At 23.2% G+C, this 17,226-nt stretch overlaps 1 protein-coding gene across 1 annotated transcript; it reads right to left on the bottom strand.

The window, feature by feature from the left end:
* Positions 1 to 831: 831 nt before the first annotated feature.
* Positions 832 to 4,074, bottom strand: LOC122853364 (peptidyl-alpha-hydroxyglycine alpha-amidating lyase 1-like). The gene is made up of 6 exons (XM_044153796.1): positions 3,918 to 4,074; positions 3,619 to 3,783; positions 3,194 to 3,380; positions 2,138 to 3,124; positions 1,902 to 2,072; positions 832 to 1,569 (listed from the first exon to the last, which is right to left on the bottom strand). Exons 2-6 carry the CDS (start codon positions 3,706 to 3,708, stop codon positions 1,370 to 1,372), a joined length of 1,635 nt encoding a protein of 544 aa, XP_044009731.1. The 5' UTR covers positions 3,709 to 3,783; positions 3,918 to 4,074; the 3' UTR covers positions 832 to 1,369.
* Between the last annotated feature and the right edge of the window lie 13,152 nt (positions 4,075 to 17,226).

A 17,226-nucleotide genomic window follows, 5' to 3' on the forward strand; every position in this document is an offset into this window, starting at 1 on the left:
ATCCCACAAAAACCTTCTAAAAATTATTGAGTATCTACTGAAGTCAATGCTTGAATTGTGAAATAAATTTATTAATTTTTTACGGGGGTAGAAGAGTCAAAGGTTTGTGACTCGTGATCTAATCAAAGATCAAAGTAGAGACTTTGTATTACATGAGTCATACATTAACAAACCTTCTTTACGTTTTCACGAGAGTTTTAGTTTGAAAAAATTTAAGAACCTCTCAAAGACGGTTGAATTGCCTTGAATTTTTTCAAAATTAAAATCTTGTGAAAACGCGAAGAAGGTTTGTTAATGTAATCAACTAAAAAATGATTACAAATCAATTGCGCTGAAAAAATCTATGTGATTTTTGTTGAACTGGAATACAAATAATTTCAGATCATATGGAGTGTTTTTCTTGCGGTAACTCTCAATGTAAATCATTCTTTTATTAAATCTTTATCCGGAAGCCGATTGTTAAAAAATAATTTTGAAATTGAAATTTTTCAGATTTGGACAGAGAACCGCAATGACAATTGCAGGTCAAGTAATTTTTTTACTCAATAAAAATTATTATTTTATAATTCCAAAGAAAATCTATACGTATCATTAAATTAGTAACCGTACAACAATCAATAAAATTATGTTCATGCATTGTAAAAAACATATTTCAATTATTAAATGTAAAATTCATATCTTCAATTCAAAAATTTCTTTATGGAGCGACACGGTGAAATCAGATGGATGAATTTCTCCGTACACGGTGTAAATACTATCTCCGTTTATTTTTTCTTCTAATTTTTTTTTCTTATTCAATTAATTATTCAAAAAAAAAATTTTTAAGTAATATATTGTATTTCCAATGCGAAAATTATTTCTGTTTATTATTTTTTTTTTTTTGGTCCACTTAATAATATTTATACATCAATACAAACAACAAATTTATTTAAAATATACATTCATCATCATGAATAAATTGTACAATAAAAAACGAAAAAAAAAAAAAAAACATTTCATAATTTTTCAGGATAGTTCTTATTTCTCTTTAATATATTACAGACAAAAAATATTTATTTTTATTCTATTGGAATGTTTTAAAGTCAATAAAATTTCAGGTAATAGATATGTGCAACTGTATACATGTCCAGAAAAAAAATCTATCAATAAAATAAAATTACAAAAAAATCATCAAACCACATATCATAAATGTCTCATTAAAAATTTCTTTATCTAGACAAATTTTCTACTAAATCTCTAGCATAAATTAAGAAGAAAAAAAAATAATAATAATTTACGAAATGTTGATAAAAGAACATCAACATTCGTCAATAAATATTTCGATAAAAAATATAATTTATGATATGGGTTTTACAATGAACCATAAAAATCATATTGTAATACTGTCATCAACAAGATCATCCTCTGAACTTTCTGGCTCAGTATTTAATTTACTAAAATCACGTTTATTCGGACGATTACCAAATATTCGTAAACCTTTACCTTGTCGAGGTTCCAATAAACTTGAAAGTTTAAAATTATCCTTCTTTTCATTTTCCCAATATGCTTTACGTCGTACAAGCAAACATCCTATCAAAAAATTCGAAAAAAAAAACAAAAAAAAAAAAAGAAGCACACAAATTTCTCATTAATAATTTATATTTTCAACATTATCAAACAACAATAATCAACCTACAAAATAATAATAGTAATAGTAAAAATTGTGATGTAAAAAAAAGTTTAAAAATAATAATTAAAATATTATCACTTGTAAAAAACGGACGGATGAATTGGTGTAAATGAAATTGTAAATAATAAATAATTTAACAAATTAAAAATTAAAATTATGGAACTATTAACATGCTAATTATCATCATCATCAATAAGACGAGTAAATTCAACTTGAGCTTTATCATAGCTACCTCGTTTACGGCATTTAGACATAACAGCAGCAGCTGCTAAACAAAAACCAACAAGTACAACAGTACCAGCAACAAAAAATAATACTTTTTTTGTTGAATTAACATTTTTCATCGTGTCATCATCGAGTGTATCAGACTTTGCATTACTAACACTCGTAGTAATTTTCTTGGCTGTAAGAAAAATTAATAGATTAGTTAAAAATAAATAATAAATATGAAAAATTGTTTTTCATTACCTTGTATAAAACGATAAGCTTTTTGTATATTTAATTCAACAACATAAATTTCTGTGCCATCTTGATTAACAGCAATATCATGAGGAGCAAGCATGTCTTGACCTGGACCAAATTGTGATAAAATATTTCCATTGTTAACGTCAATAATAAAACCATGTACATGATAATCATCCAATGGATTTCTTCCATTAACAAGAAATAATTGTTCATTAGCATAAGCAATGCTAAATATTTTACTTTTGATATTTGGATATTCGTATAATTGATGAAATGTTCCATTTCTTGTATGATAAGACAGTACTCTTCCATTTTCTCGATCGGCAACAAATAAATAACCAAGCTCAGTAGCAATAGCAAGTGCATGAGGAACATAAAATGCATAAACTGGAATTTTCGAATGAAATCCTGGCTTTAATGATACTCCAAAGTGTAATATTCTTTCTCCTTTTTTGTTGAATTTAACAATACGTGAATTGCAGTAACCATCACTAACAAAAAAATCATCATTTTTATCAACAGCAACAGCTGTTGGTTTGCAAAAATTTGTCACATCATTACCTGGCTCAAATGGAACACCAAGTTCAATTGATGCTTTTAGTTTTATTTCGTTTGAATGATTTTTTCTTTTTGTTTTCATTTTTTCAAGGTACAGATCAATGTCCTTTTTGTCAAATTTAAATACTTGATGAAGGGCAACATCAGTGAGCCAGTAATTGCCATATGTATCAATTGTTAAACCATGTGGCATGTAAAATATATTTTTTCCCCATTCTGATATTAATTTTCCACTTTTGCTAAATAACATTATGACATTTTCGTAGATGGCTGATTTTGTATTGTCAAATTTGTTATCAGGACCAAATGAAGTTCCATCCCATTTTCTAAACCTTCTACAAAATATTGCAATGTTTCCATCAGGATCAACATCAACTGCTGATAGCTGACCAAGTTTTAAATCTTGCAGCCAGCTTTGATCCCATTTAACACCTGATAAATAAATTTCTATCTTTAATTTAGCTCAAGCTTTTTGTATATTTTATTTGAGCAACAACTTACTTGAATCAAATGCTGAAGAAAAATTTACAGTATTATATACAGGTACTGTGCCAACTAATCCAGCATTCTGTAGATAAACTGGATGTGGATTTGGATTTGGTTCCTCGTCAATTTCTTCCTCAACTTCTGGATATTCTGCATAATCCTTATCACCAAATTTTTTTTGTGGAAGATGAGTTTGTCGATGCTTGAAAATTAAAATAAATCAACAATAAAATTATTTAATTTACATAAAAGTTTATAAAGATAATAACAAATTAGGTTATTTATTATTTTTATCAACAATTAGTTTTTTTTTTATGTCTTCAAAAGTTACTTTTTAAGCTGTTTATTTTTCTGTTTTTACTCACTTTTTTTTGTCAGAAATTAAATCATAGAAAAGAGTTTAAAATAATGTTAAAAAATTAAATTTAAATAATTCTTACTTGAAGATTTAGGCGGTCTTGTAAATCACAGCTAACAAATATTATTTTTAATAATAAAAATATGCAAATGAATGTGTCAAATTTATTCATTTTTTCATCTGCAAAAAGTCATGTGGATCTTGACGTTTCTACCAGTTGACTTTTAGAAATATTTTCTTAATTCACCTGTAAATCAATAGATTTTAATTTAAATAATGCAAATATTATCTCATTATTTGTATCAATAATTTTTTAATACTTAATAACACATTGTTATTCTGTTATTGATATTATTTATAAATAAAAAAATTTATAATTACTGTTATTTTTTAGTCCAGATGTTTGGTGAGGAGAAATTATAGATTTGCAAGTGTATGTCTATTAATAATCACATGTTCTAAATTACTTTCATGGTAAATTATTAAAATACTAATTATTGTATACGCGAATTAAAGCGACGTGTCAGATCGAATACACTTAAAGTGACGCTAATAACAATAGAAAATAATAACAATTTATAATTAATTGTAAATATTGTTGAGCAAGTAGGAAACTTCTGCATCGGTAGTCTTTTTTTTTGCGCACACAGATGGCAATGTGTGTGTCAAATTTGAATTGAAAATAATTTGGGGTTTTATCGGAAATGTAGAAAAATATTAACATTGAAAAGAAAACTTTTTATTTTGTTTATAAAAAAACAAAAAAATATAAACAATTGTTGGAGAAATGAATTTTTATAATTTTGAACAAATGAAATTTGAAATGGGATTAGTTATAATTTATTTATTGCTATTTTTATTTATAAAATTTTGAAGGAAATTAATTGAGTTTGTTAATTTTTTAGACACAGTAATTTTAATTGTCATGATTAAATAATTTTCCAAGGCAAAATGAAAATGTAATATGAAAAACAAAATTAGTTGAAATATCATTTACAAATAATATTTATTTAATATTGAATGAATACAATTAAATTATTTTTTAAATTAAAAAAATAAATACCATTGAAATTATTATATAATTAATAATTTAATTTTCATTCCTGAATTTATTTTACAATTGTTTTAATTGTAAAAAGAAAATTTAATTGTGAAAATGAATATGGAAAAAAAGACTGCAGTAATTTTTTTTTATCAGAAAAAATAATTATTTATAATATTATTGTTAATTAATTAACAAATTTAATGAGCAATAATTTTATTTACATTAAAACTTGTAAAATCAAAAACGAAATTATTTATTTTATTAAAAATAGAAAAACTTTTTACTGAATTTCGTTGAACTACATAAGTTTACTATAATTTTCCGAATGAAATTATTCAAATGATTTTCTTAATATAAGTAAAACCAAGTAGAAAATAATATTAATTTTCTTTTTCTTTATAAAACATTTAAATGCTAAATTGTCGCTTGTTAAATAATTTATAATTTCTGTTTAAGTTTAACCTTTCTTATTTTTTATTATTAAACTGGCCAATTAAATTATAAAAAATTCATTGTAATTTAAGCATAAATAATAAAAAGATTGTCTTTAACTGCAAAAATTTTATTCATCGTCTCATCAACTATACCGAAAAGGACTTAACGTGTATGAATTTTTTAAAAGTTTAAATAAAACTTTTGAAATTTCTTTTGGGACAATTATCAAGTAGGTCATTGTATATACATTTTAAACAAAAAAAATAAAAAGTAAATTAATAAATACCCATAGAATGTCACTATTAGTTTAATTGACAATACAAACTGAGTATAAATATATGTGTGCAGCAATTGTATTTAATTTATCCACAACAAAATGAAATTCTACACTTAAAATATATGATATTTTGTATGAAGTTGATATTTAAATGTATGAATGCTATCAAAAAGTTTCAGTTAGTTTAAAATTAAGCATCAATTTTCATTGGCAAAATAATATAGGTGTTGAATTTAAACTCATGTATGCTTTCAATCGGAAGAAGATAGTATTCATTAAACTTTGAATACACTAAAATACATGTATGAATTGAATCAGAGCACTCAAAATGCAATACTCCCATTTCTAAAGTAAAAAAGCACAAGCCAAATTCGTTTTTATGTACTATGATTTTCCTTTTTTTTTTTTCCTTGTTAAAATTCTGTGAAAATATAAAATTTATTGCTAAAAATTCATCAGACTTTATGCTAGATGTGACTGTGGTGGTTTAATTTTTAAAAACTAATTGAATTATTATTTGACAATTTAAAATATAAACAAACCTTGTGGTAATAAATACTCGACACTAAATTGTGGATTTATGATAATTTTTCTATCAAAAATTGAAACGCATTTAATAGTTTTGAAATGACTCAATATCCTCAACAAAAATATCCACTAGAAAGTAAAAAAATGAAATAAAAATTCATCAAAGACATCCAATAATAATTTTATAAACAATATATAATAATAAATGACGAAAATAAATGAAAAATAAAATAAACATTTTATAGAAAATTTAAAAGGTAAATATTAAAAAAATTAAATTAAAAAAAATAATAGCATTTAGTCATTACAATATGATGACTAATTAATTTATTTTTAAAATAATTAATTTTAAATTTATCAAAGATATATGATAAAAGTAAATTTAAAAAATATAAATAAATTGTTAAATGGAATATTTATTTATTTTTTGTGCAAACACTGTTGTCATTATTTTTTAAAAATTCGAAATAGTAACTGTATCATTGTGTTGACATGTTACTATGCTTGTATAATTTTTCCAATGATTAATTTTAATTTTGCAATTACCTAATGTTTTTAATACTAATTGCAAACTACATGATATATTTTTTTTTCGAGACATTATTTACCAGAATATGATTTATTTCAAGAAGATTTTACTGAAATATTTTTGTTTAGAATATTTTTACTATGATGTTTAGTGGTTTTAAAAAATATTAAAGTGTTAAAAAAGAAATGGGTAATATAGTAATTGATAAAATCATAAACTATATTGTATAAAAAATTTTTTCCGTACATTATTAAAGAGGATATGTTTTATTTCGAAATGATTCTACTAGAAAATTTCAGTTGAAAATATTTCAACCTGTTCAATTATGGCACATTAATATTTAAAAAAAAAAATCAAATGATTCAAAAATGGAAATAATATTCTAAGAAAAAAAAAATATGATTTATTTTTATTATGATGATATTTAAAAAAAAAAAAAAATGAATAATCAAGTAGAAAGATTGACGGTAATACCTTGAAAATATGTGTCGGCATAAACGACCTGAGACACTTAGTCATATCAGAAAAAATTTTTGTATCACCGGTATTCATGAACTAGCACTTAAGATAGCGATTGAACCGCTGCTTATATTAATAAAATATAAATGCAGGAAAAAATAAAAAAATATATAAAAAGTTAATAAATAAATGACTCCACATGAGAGAATTAATATTTGATTTTTCAAGCTTTAATAGAAAAAAAAAAAAAATAAATTCTCAATTTTTAAAAAACAATTTAGTTGAAAAAATTTCATGTAAACATAGAGACACTTACTGTGTGTCCCGCAGTCATTTAACACCGATGATCATCAGGGGGTACTCAAAATAAAAAAAAAAAAAAAAAATATATCAATAAATAAAATAAAAACCATGTAAGATAAGGTCCATCCAGTTAAACTCTCGATAATCTCAAGCTGACATGTTAATAACTCAAATAAAAAAAAAAAATATATATTTTGTTCCTTATAAAAACTCGTTTATTTCTGTTAATTTTTTATCAGTTGTTTTAATATTTTTATCATGTTAAACATAAATGCAAAGTGAAACACTAAAAGACTTGAACTTTTAGTCGAAAAAAATGTCTAAATGAGAATAATTATATTGAGCTCGATCAAGCCCCAATCAACCAATGAATTATCATTTTCTTATTTTTTTTATTAATAAATTAAACTGGTAATTCTAATATTTATATACGAAAGCTAAAAGCATCAAATCATCAAAGAAATATTGTGTCACTCAAAAATAATGAAAATTAATTGATTATTTTAAATAAAAATTGACAGTTAATTGTATAAAATTATATCGAAGATAAAAATAATCACGATCAATATAATTGACTGTTGAATTATTTATTGATGAGTAATTTCAATACGTCAATGTCATATTTATTATTGACATATTTTTATTTAATTTATATCAATTAACCCTCGATCGAGAGTCATCAAAGAAACCAATAAATAAATAAATTATTATTTATTTTTTTAATCTAAATGATATGAATGATGACGTAATTCAAACAGATGCAAAATGTGGGTTAAATTCAGGGAGAGATTTTTAGTTTGGTGGTGTTATTCCCTGGTGTCATTGTCAAGATGAATTATCAAAGGTGGTACTTGTATTTGTAGATGAAGGTGGTGGTGATAGATTAAAAATAAAAAGAGAGAAAATAGATGAAAATAGTAGAATGATTTTAGATTTTGGATCTCAGCAGGAATCAATGTGATGCGACAACAACATTTAGAGATTTGGGATCATGCTGATTATGTTGCTGGCGAGGTTGTTGGCTTAACTTGAAGAGAATGTGCCAGTTAAATGTCACTGGCAAGATGATGATGATGCTGATGGGAATGATATATGCTGTTGAGTTTGTGGTTATTCGCTGTTTTTGAACAAAATAATTCAGTGGGTAAAAGAACAGCGTCAAACTTGCTGGAGCCAGACTGTCGCAACAGGGAAATCGATCCACTCTCACACATACACACATATTTTATGTATACATATTTAAAGGTTTATGCTGTTGTATAAATATATTGAGAAATTTTTTTCTGTGATTGAATAAAAATTTCTTAAAATGAAATTGCTTTTAGCTTTTGATATTATTTTCAACTAAAATCAAAAACATTTAATTCTTTTAAGAAATAATTGCACTAAAAGATGGAAATTATTATTTTTTTTTTTAAAACAAATTTAGGGGATAATTATTTTTATAGGGATGATTAATTTTTATGTCATTTTATTTATGGTATAAGGCTATTGGCACCGTGTACGGAGAAAATAAAAATTTACAGGAACATTTTTACAGGTGATGGAAAATTACGGTGAACGTGTGAATGCTTCCATGTTTTCCGTGAATTTCTCCGTATCAAATACTGTTAACGATTTTGTTTGATTCATTAATGAAAATTATTTACCCAAGCAATGGGCTTTGTTAAATTGACTAAAGTATATTTGTTGAAATGAGCCTTGAATTTGCAAACTGTAAACAAATTCAAAAAGTCAATTGGTATAGAAAAAAATAATTTAAGAATTTGGATTTTATAAGTATGTAGATCGAATTTGATATACAATTATGTATATTACTTTAGAGAGCTTTTTACGTATTTAACTCCTGCTTCGAGTTTTTTTTTTACATAAACCTGCAAATATGCATTCGGTCAAGTATAGTTCATTAATGAGTGTTTTTTATCTGACAGTTTTCAGTAGAACCAAGAACGCAAACATTCTTTCGATGATTTACTTGTTACCTTTTTCAGGCGTTGATAATGTCAGATATGGTTTTTTATTGGAATTCATAATTTTACAATGAGGAACAAATCAAGATTCGTCTTATTTTACCAGTAAAATCTGTAAATTTTTCTATACAAAAAAATTAAAATAATAATATTTAAAGTATTTTTTTGCATAGAAAAACATACAGATTTTACTGTTAAAATAAGACGACTTTTGTCTCACTAAATAAAAAGAATCACTTTGTTAATTTTCACTGCAGACTATCATGTTGTAATACACCAAAAAATCCACCTCAATTTAATTCCTAATTTTCATCCAATTTTTTCTTTAAAAAAAAAAAAATAAATAAATTCAATTATGGAAAAAAAAAAATAATAATATCAATATATTTTATTTTTCTCCTTTTGCCTGGATAAATGACTCAGATTGTTTAGTTGCAATTCAACTTGAGACATATACTTTCATAGTTTGATTTCATGTTTCAATTTTTTTTTTTTTTTTAAATAAATTTATATAAAATTTTTTTCGTATAGTGATGATTAATTTTTATTTTTTATGTTATTTTATTTATGGTATAAGGCTATTGGCACAGTGTACGGAGAAATTTACGGGAACATTTTTACAGGTGAGAGAAAATTACGGTGAAGATGTCAGTGTCCCCGTGTTTTCCGTGAATTTCTCCGTATCGATGCTGTTAATGATTTCGTTTTATTTATTTATGGAAATTATTTACCAAAGCAATGGGCTTTGTTAAATTGACTAAAGTATATTTGTTGAAATGAGCCTTGAATTTGCAAACTGTAAACAAATCTAAAAAGTCAATTGGTATAGAAAAAATAATTTAGGAATTAGGATTTTTCTAAGTATGTAGATCGAATTTGATATGCATGCAATTATGTATATTATTTTAGATATAGCTTTTCACGTTTTATATACATATTGACTATTATTAAAGTAAGTACTTATGATTTCTTCTATATTCAAGAGCTGTAATATAATCAAGCCAGTGTACCGATAACGAATAATTTTTTCAACGAAGGACGTTTTACATATGATTGTAAAAATTTCTTCTATTTGGCGACTTCCTTGAGCAAGAGTCGTCCTATTTTACCAGTGCAATCTGTATATTTTTCTATACAAAAAAATTAAAATAATATAATATTTAAAAGTATTTTTTTGCATAGGAAAGCATACAGATTTTACTGTTAAAATAGGACGACTGTTGTCTCACTAAATAACAGGAATTACTTTGATAATTTTCACTGCAGATTATCATGTTGTAATATGTACACCGAAAAATCCACCTCAATTTAATTCCCAATAATTTTTATCCAATTTTGTTCTTTAAAAAAAAAAATAAATAAAGTTCTTATCCAATTATGGAAAAAAAAAAATAATAATTTCAATATATTTTATTTTTCTCCTTTTGCCTGGATGAATGACCCAGATTGTTTAGTTTCAATTCAACTTGAGACATACTTTCATAGTTTAATTTTGTGTTTCAATTTTTTTTTTTTTTTAATTTAAATATGCATCGTTGCATATCGGCTGTATAGTCCTGGCTAAAAATGGAAAAAAAATTGATAGAAAAAAAAAAAAAAAGCAATTGAAACAGAAAATTGAAATTCCAGAAAATATTGAAAAAACAAGAGAGAAATGAAAATTGATATTTTTAGAATATAAACTGAGGCGAAGTATTAAAACATTCACGCAAATTACTTGATCAGCCAGAGGCAATATTTGTCTATTCAAAAATAATTATAATAATTTTTTATAATATTTTCAGAGTAATGATAAATAATATATTATGAATTTCTATTATCAGCTTGTGTATTGATACGATCGTAGGACAATAATGACCCACTTTGTACAACGCAAATATGATGATGACGATTATTTTGATTCCAATTAACCTGTGACCTATCTTGATTTAGATTCAGTCGATTGTACATAAGCCCCTGCATCGATACTAATTTCATTTTCCAATTCTATTGTTCTTTAAATAATTTTTCCTTTTCATTTATAAATATTTTTATTACATATATTTTTTTCTTTGCTATTTATTCTCAGCGAAAAAGATATCGATCATAATTAAACAGAATTTAAAAATAAAAAAAAAAACATTTTCGACCTCTATAAATTTTAATAAAGGTTTTTTTTTTTTAAATAAATTATTCACTCAGTTTGATTTAACTTGTGCTTTAAATTTTAAAAACTTTAAAAACATTTAGCGAATTGTTGAGAAAAAAAAATATAATAAAATAAACACTCAAGTTTTTCCAAAGTCTTTTGTTAGTGGATGTTAAATAATCGTTTTATTTTTTTTTTTTTGGATTTTATTTTTTTTAAACTACTTTAGGGCATATAACAATCATTTTTATTACTATCGAAAATGTATCATTTTTTCTTTATTTTATATAAGAGTTAGTTTATGATGAAACTTTAATAATTTATCCAGAATTATATACTGGAGAAAAAAAAGTCATTTTGAAATTTGAAAAAAAAAAGACAAAGTGTAATATATTTGTTCTGAAAATTTAATCAAACTAAATAATATATAAATTTAATTTATTTTTAAATTAAGTTCGCAAAGTTATGTCGTTACTGGTAAAAGGGCATAACTGCCATTTGTAATTTACGTGGGTAATAAAAGGGCGTAAGTTTTTGAATTTTATTTTTGTTTGTGACGAAAAAAAACGAGGATTTTTTGAATTTTGATATTACTTTTTTTGCTTTTTATTAATTTTTTTTGGGGATATGTCATAGAAATAAAATTGAAAATTTTTATAATTAAAAAGGCCCGAAAGTTTGACTTTATTCAAATGAATTTTTGGCGGTCATATTTTTTGTATATGAATTTTTAAAATAGTTGAAAACACAGTGCCAAATTAAATTGAAAATTTATTATAAAAAAAAAAAATTCATAATATTTAATTTTTTTAAAAACTAACTGAATTATTATTTGACAATTTAAAATATAAACAAACCTGTCTCAACATACTTTAATACTAAATTGTGGATTTATGATAATTTTTTTATCAAAAATTGAAACGCATTTAATAGTTTTGAAATGACTCAATATCCTCAACAAAAATATCCACTAGAAAGTAAAAAAATAAAATAAAAATTCATCAAAGATATTCAATAATAATTTTATAAACAATATATAATAATAAATGACGAAAATAAATAAAAAATAAAATAAACATTTTATAGAAAATTTATTAAAAGGTAAATATTAAAAAAATTAAATTAAAAAAAATAATAGCATTTAGTCATTACAATACGATGACTAATTAATTTATTTTTAAATTAATGAATTTTAAATTTATCAAAGATATATGATAAAAGTAAATTTAAAAAATATAAATAAATTGTTAAATGGAATATTTATTTATTTTTTGTGCAAACACTGTTGTCATTATTTTTTAAAAATTCGAAATAGTAACTGTATCATTGTGTTGACATGTTACTATGCTTGTATAATTTTTCCAATGATTAATTTTAATTTTGCAATTACCTAATGTTTTTAATACCAGCTGCAAACTACATGATAACTACATATGAGATGAAATTATAAATGTTTATAATAAAAAAAGACCCGAAAGTTTGACTTTATTTAGATAAATTTTTGGCGGTCATATTTTTGTATATGAATTTTAAAAATAGTTGAAAACACAGTGCCAAATTAAATTGGAAATTTATTATAAAAAAAAAAAAAAATAATATTTTATAAATATAAAAGTTTAAATTTTTTAAAAGTTGAAAATTTAAGTTTATTGAATTGAATAAGTCAATCTTCTCAACGACTTTTGCGAAATATTTTATTGAATATATTTTTTTTTCCACATATTCCAAGTGTATTAAATATATTTTTTTTCTTCGAATTTGTATAAATAAATTTCACAATAGAATGACTGTTAAAAAAATATTTTATAAATTTAACCAGTAATCAGATAATATTCATCGGTGAAAAAAAATTCACCTGGAATATCATTTTGCACTGTCAAAAACTTGAAAAACCTTTCTTTAAAAAAAAAAATGATAAAATTTTTTTTAATACTTTCAAAGGATTTTATTGTACACGTAATAAAAAAATAAAATACTAAAACAACAGGATATTGTATTAGTGAACAATGTAGTATAAAAAAAAAAAAAAAAAAATGATAATTTATAAGGACTATTTTACTGCACAGTGTATATAAATATCAGATAATCTGCGGGCGTTTTGTGTGTTGCACGGATTTTATTCGAGACACGTGTGGGAACAGGTGCATTTAAAAAAAAAAAAAAAATACATTTACAAAACGATTTTTCACACTCGGGACATTTTTAAATTGAGTGTTTGAATATCGGCACACGCGATGTGGATACAATGATTGACTTTTGCTATACAAAACTATACACAATTTGATTTAATCAAATTGCATGCATGATGAAAAATAAATTCTAAAAATAAATATATAAAATCAATACTTAATAAAATCAATGGTATATATTGTTTGTTGAATTTTAATTACTTTGAATTTTAATATTTACTATTTAAATAATTAAATTGATAACAAGTGTGAAAAATCAAATTATATACTTTTTTTTAATTGTTATATTCAATTGTTTAAAATAATTATGATGAATATTATTACCCGAGCTTTTTTGAGCTTAATGTAAATTAAATTTTAAATATTTTTTTTGTACTTATGATGAGCATTAGTAGCATTAAAAATATTTAATTGAAAAACGCTTGCTAAAACTCGAAATACTTTGTTTTAAAAAAAGTAAATAATTCCATATTGTTTTCTTAATTAAATTATATAAAAATTAAAAAATAATTAATAGTCGACATAGTGAGTTTATTAGTCAATCAATTAAATATATTTTCAAAAAAATTCATTGAAAAATTCACTCCTAGATTCCAAAATTTAGCCGACTATTTTGTAGTCTACTAAATCGCTACAAAGCCAAGCATAATTTTCTCTTATTTTATTTTTTTTTTCAAAGAGAAATATGTTTTTTTTTTTCACAGTTTCATAGAGTGTAGTTGTGAGGGTTTTTTAAGACTCAAAAGATTCACCAACATATAGACAACAAGTATCAAGGGTGACTTGGTGATATAGCTCGAAACAAACCCCGTCAAAAATTCAATTCAAACTGTATATACATATAGCAACTTTTATTTTCTTTAATTTTTTATGTCTTTTTTTAAAAAAAGTCATTTTCTTTCATGGTTTTTGCACGTGCTTATCTCACCCAAGTCTTATGTATTTTTTTGAAATAGTCTACTGCTTCGTCTTCTCATTTTTTATTATCATTTTTTTTTTTTTCTTCTTTCACTTGCTCTTGTGTTTTATATCAGGCATACTGTTATATACATTTATAAGGGTTGAAAATAAAAAAAAAAATAAAATGAGTTTAACGATGGTATTTTAAAAATTCTTAACAATTTAAATTTATACACGAGAAAACTTGAGAATATAACATTTAAGCCACGATCATGTATGCACGCGTAAACTGGACTCACGGATTAACTCCGGAAATTAATTAAATTTTCTATTATACCAACAATAATAATTAGCATTTTCAATTAACTCAAAATTCATGAATAAAAAATTAAATAATATAAACAACATATAATTTTTCTATAAAAATAAAACAATATTAATAAATTAAAACTTTAATTTTTTAAATAATTAATAACCTTGCTTTATTAATTAATGATTTTTTTTTGCACTAAAATATTCATAAGAATTCAAAAAATATTGCCATTAATAAATAAATCAAAAATAGATATCAAAACTAGTTCAAAATAAATTATTAAAATGAAGTATAAATTTAGTAAAAAAATTAATTATTCAAAACTTGATTAATTATTTATTTGTCTAATTATTTTTAAATAAAATAATTAAGCAGAAAAATAAAAAAATGAAAAATTTGTTGCATTTAAAAATCAAATAAATAAATAATAAAATTGGAGATATTTAATTGATTTATAATGAATTTAAATTGGTTGAAAATGAATTAAAAAAAATTTTTCTTTATTAATTAATGTGAATAATAAATGTATAATTGAAAAATTAATTAAAATTCAAAGGAATAATTAATAATGATAAATTAACAGTGAAGAGAAATTGAGAATCGTTAATTTTATCAGCAAAGATATACACGTGTGTGGTCAAGTACCATATATACATAGCCACATTAACAGGCAACTCTGTGTTTGTGGTTAACCACGACATTTTGCGGTGGTGTTACTATACAACGTGATTTTACCCCCAATTCTAAAACTATCATCCTTGGCTCTTCGTGACACGATTTAACCCTCTTTGTGTTTTGTCGAAAGGAAACATGTCGACATTACCATCTACACTTTAAACAACACGATTTTTTTATTTTTTTATTTTTTTTTTACATTTTATTATAATCTTTGACTTGGTGAATAATTATATACACACAAGAGTAAGTGGAGTCGAGTTGACACCTTGAAAAAAAATTATATTTGCAAATAATTTTACACTAAAAATAATTTTTTTTTTAAATTTGAAAAATAATCTATAGAAACTTGGAAATGATTAATTTTTAAAAAATATTTTAGATTGTTAAATGAATTAATGGAAAATAGAATTACTTAATAGTTTATCGAAATTTTTATTTAGAATACAAATAAAATTGCGAAAAATAATATATTTGAAAAAATAAAAAATTTTTAATAATAAAAAATAAGTTTCTTTGTAAACTGATTAAAAAATTTTCGGTATAAAAATAATTATTTTATTTTTTAAACAAACGAAAAGACGGGGATAATATTTATTTATTAAATTTTCAAGTACCAGCAAATAAAATAGAAATAAAAGTTGACTTTTTTAATTTTATATTTCCATCGATTTCAAATAAAATTTTTAGAAAAATTTAACAAATTTTCATGACCTCAATTTCTTGAAATCAATATCAAAAATAAAATTTGGTTATAATAATTATTATTAGTTTATTATTAATAGACGAATTACTTATTTATCAGAAAAAACTAATAATAATTTCAGAGATTGATTTTATTGGAAAAAAAATATACATGTATAATCGAAATCTGCAGTGATTCTGTTTTTTCTATTGCAATTATTTTTAATCTTCCAGCTCGTAAATAATAACAAAATAAATTTTCAAAATATTTAGTTAAAAAATTCAAAAATATATTTCGTTTTGAGATATATAAATTGGCTCAAGTGACGAAATGATGATGATTAATGTCGAAAGGTTCAAATCAAAAGCTTCAAGTTTACTAATTATAAAAATTAAATATTTTTCAGTTGTAATGAGTTTAACTTTAACAGTGAATTATCGTAAAAATATCATAAATTAAGAACAATGTCGAGGAGTTTTCTTGGTATAATTTGTGATGAAGATATTATGTTTGCAAATCATTAGCTGAACAATCGAGTCGAAACGATCGAAATAACGAAGAAGAAAAAGAAGAAGAAGAATAGCTCTTACAGCTACAAGAACAGGATCAAGACTTCCATTAGCTTCATGTACTTCTTTGGACTTTCTGACTTTCTTCAAAGATCCATTGTTGAAAAGGAAAATTCAATTTTTTTTCTCTCCCTTTATTTTATTACTATTATATAGATATTTTTTTTTTTTTTTTGATTTTTTATTTTCAGAAGCAGTATAAATTTATATCTATATATTTTTAACCTTTTCTTTGGGTTATATAGATATAGGCATGGCGTGATGTGTACCAACCAAAAACTTTTATACTACATCTCATTTATCCATCTCCATCAAGTTGTTAAAATAAGACTCTGGCTTTACATTATTTTCTTTTAAACTTTTTATTTTTTTTTATTGTAGCTTGTTAATTGGGGCTCATGGTGAATATAATTTTTCACGTCATAACTATTGAATAAAAATAATAAATTTTACAAAAGAAAATCCTTTTATTATGATTTATAATTTTCTCTTTTTTTTGTTGAACATTGAGGTATTTATTTTCTAATTGAATTTTCGAATTTGAAATTAAATTCATTTGTCTATAGTTTTAAAATTGGCTTTTTTACTTGAAATATATATATATCAAGTTTTGCTGGACAAATAAATTGAATAATTAATTATAAATTTGATAATCTACCAGATAAATATAAAACTTTAATTTTTA

The sequence above is a fragment of the Aphidius gifuensis genome, linkage group LG3 (genome assembly GCF_014905175.1).
Source record: "Aphidius gifuensis isolate YNYX2018 linkage group LG3, ASM1490517v1, whole genome shotgun sequence".
NCBI lineage: Eukaryota > Metazoa > Arthropoda > Insecta > Hymenoptera > Braconidae > Aphidius > Aphidius gifuensis.

Coding starts and splice junctions, on each gene's coding strand:
- LOC122853364 (XM_044153796.1), bottom strand. CDS start 3,708: ATGAATAAATTTGACACATTCATTTGCATATTTTTATTATTAAAAATA. Junction 3,381..3,618: donor AAGACCGCCTAAATCTTCAA/GTAAGAATTATT, acceptor TTAATTTTCAAG/CATCGACAAACTCATCTTCC. Junction 3,125..3,193: donor TTCTTCAGCATTTGATTCAA/GTAAGTTGTTGC, acceptor TTTATTTATCAG/GTGTTAAATGGGATCAAAGC.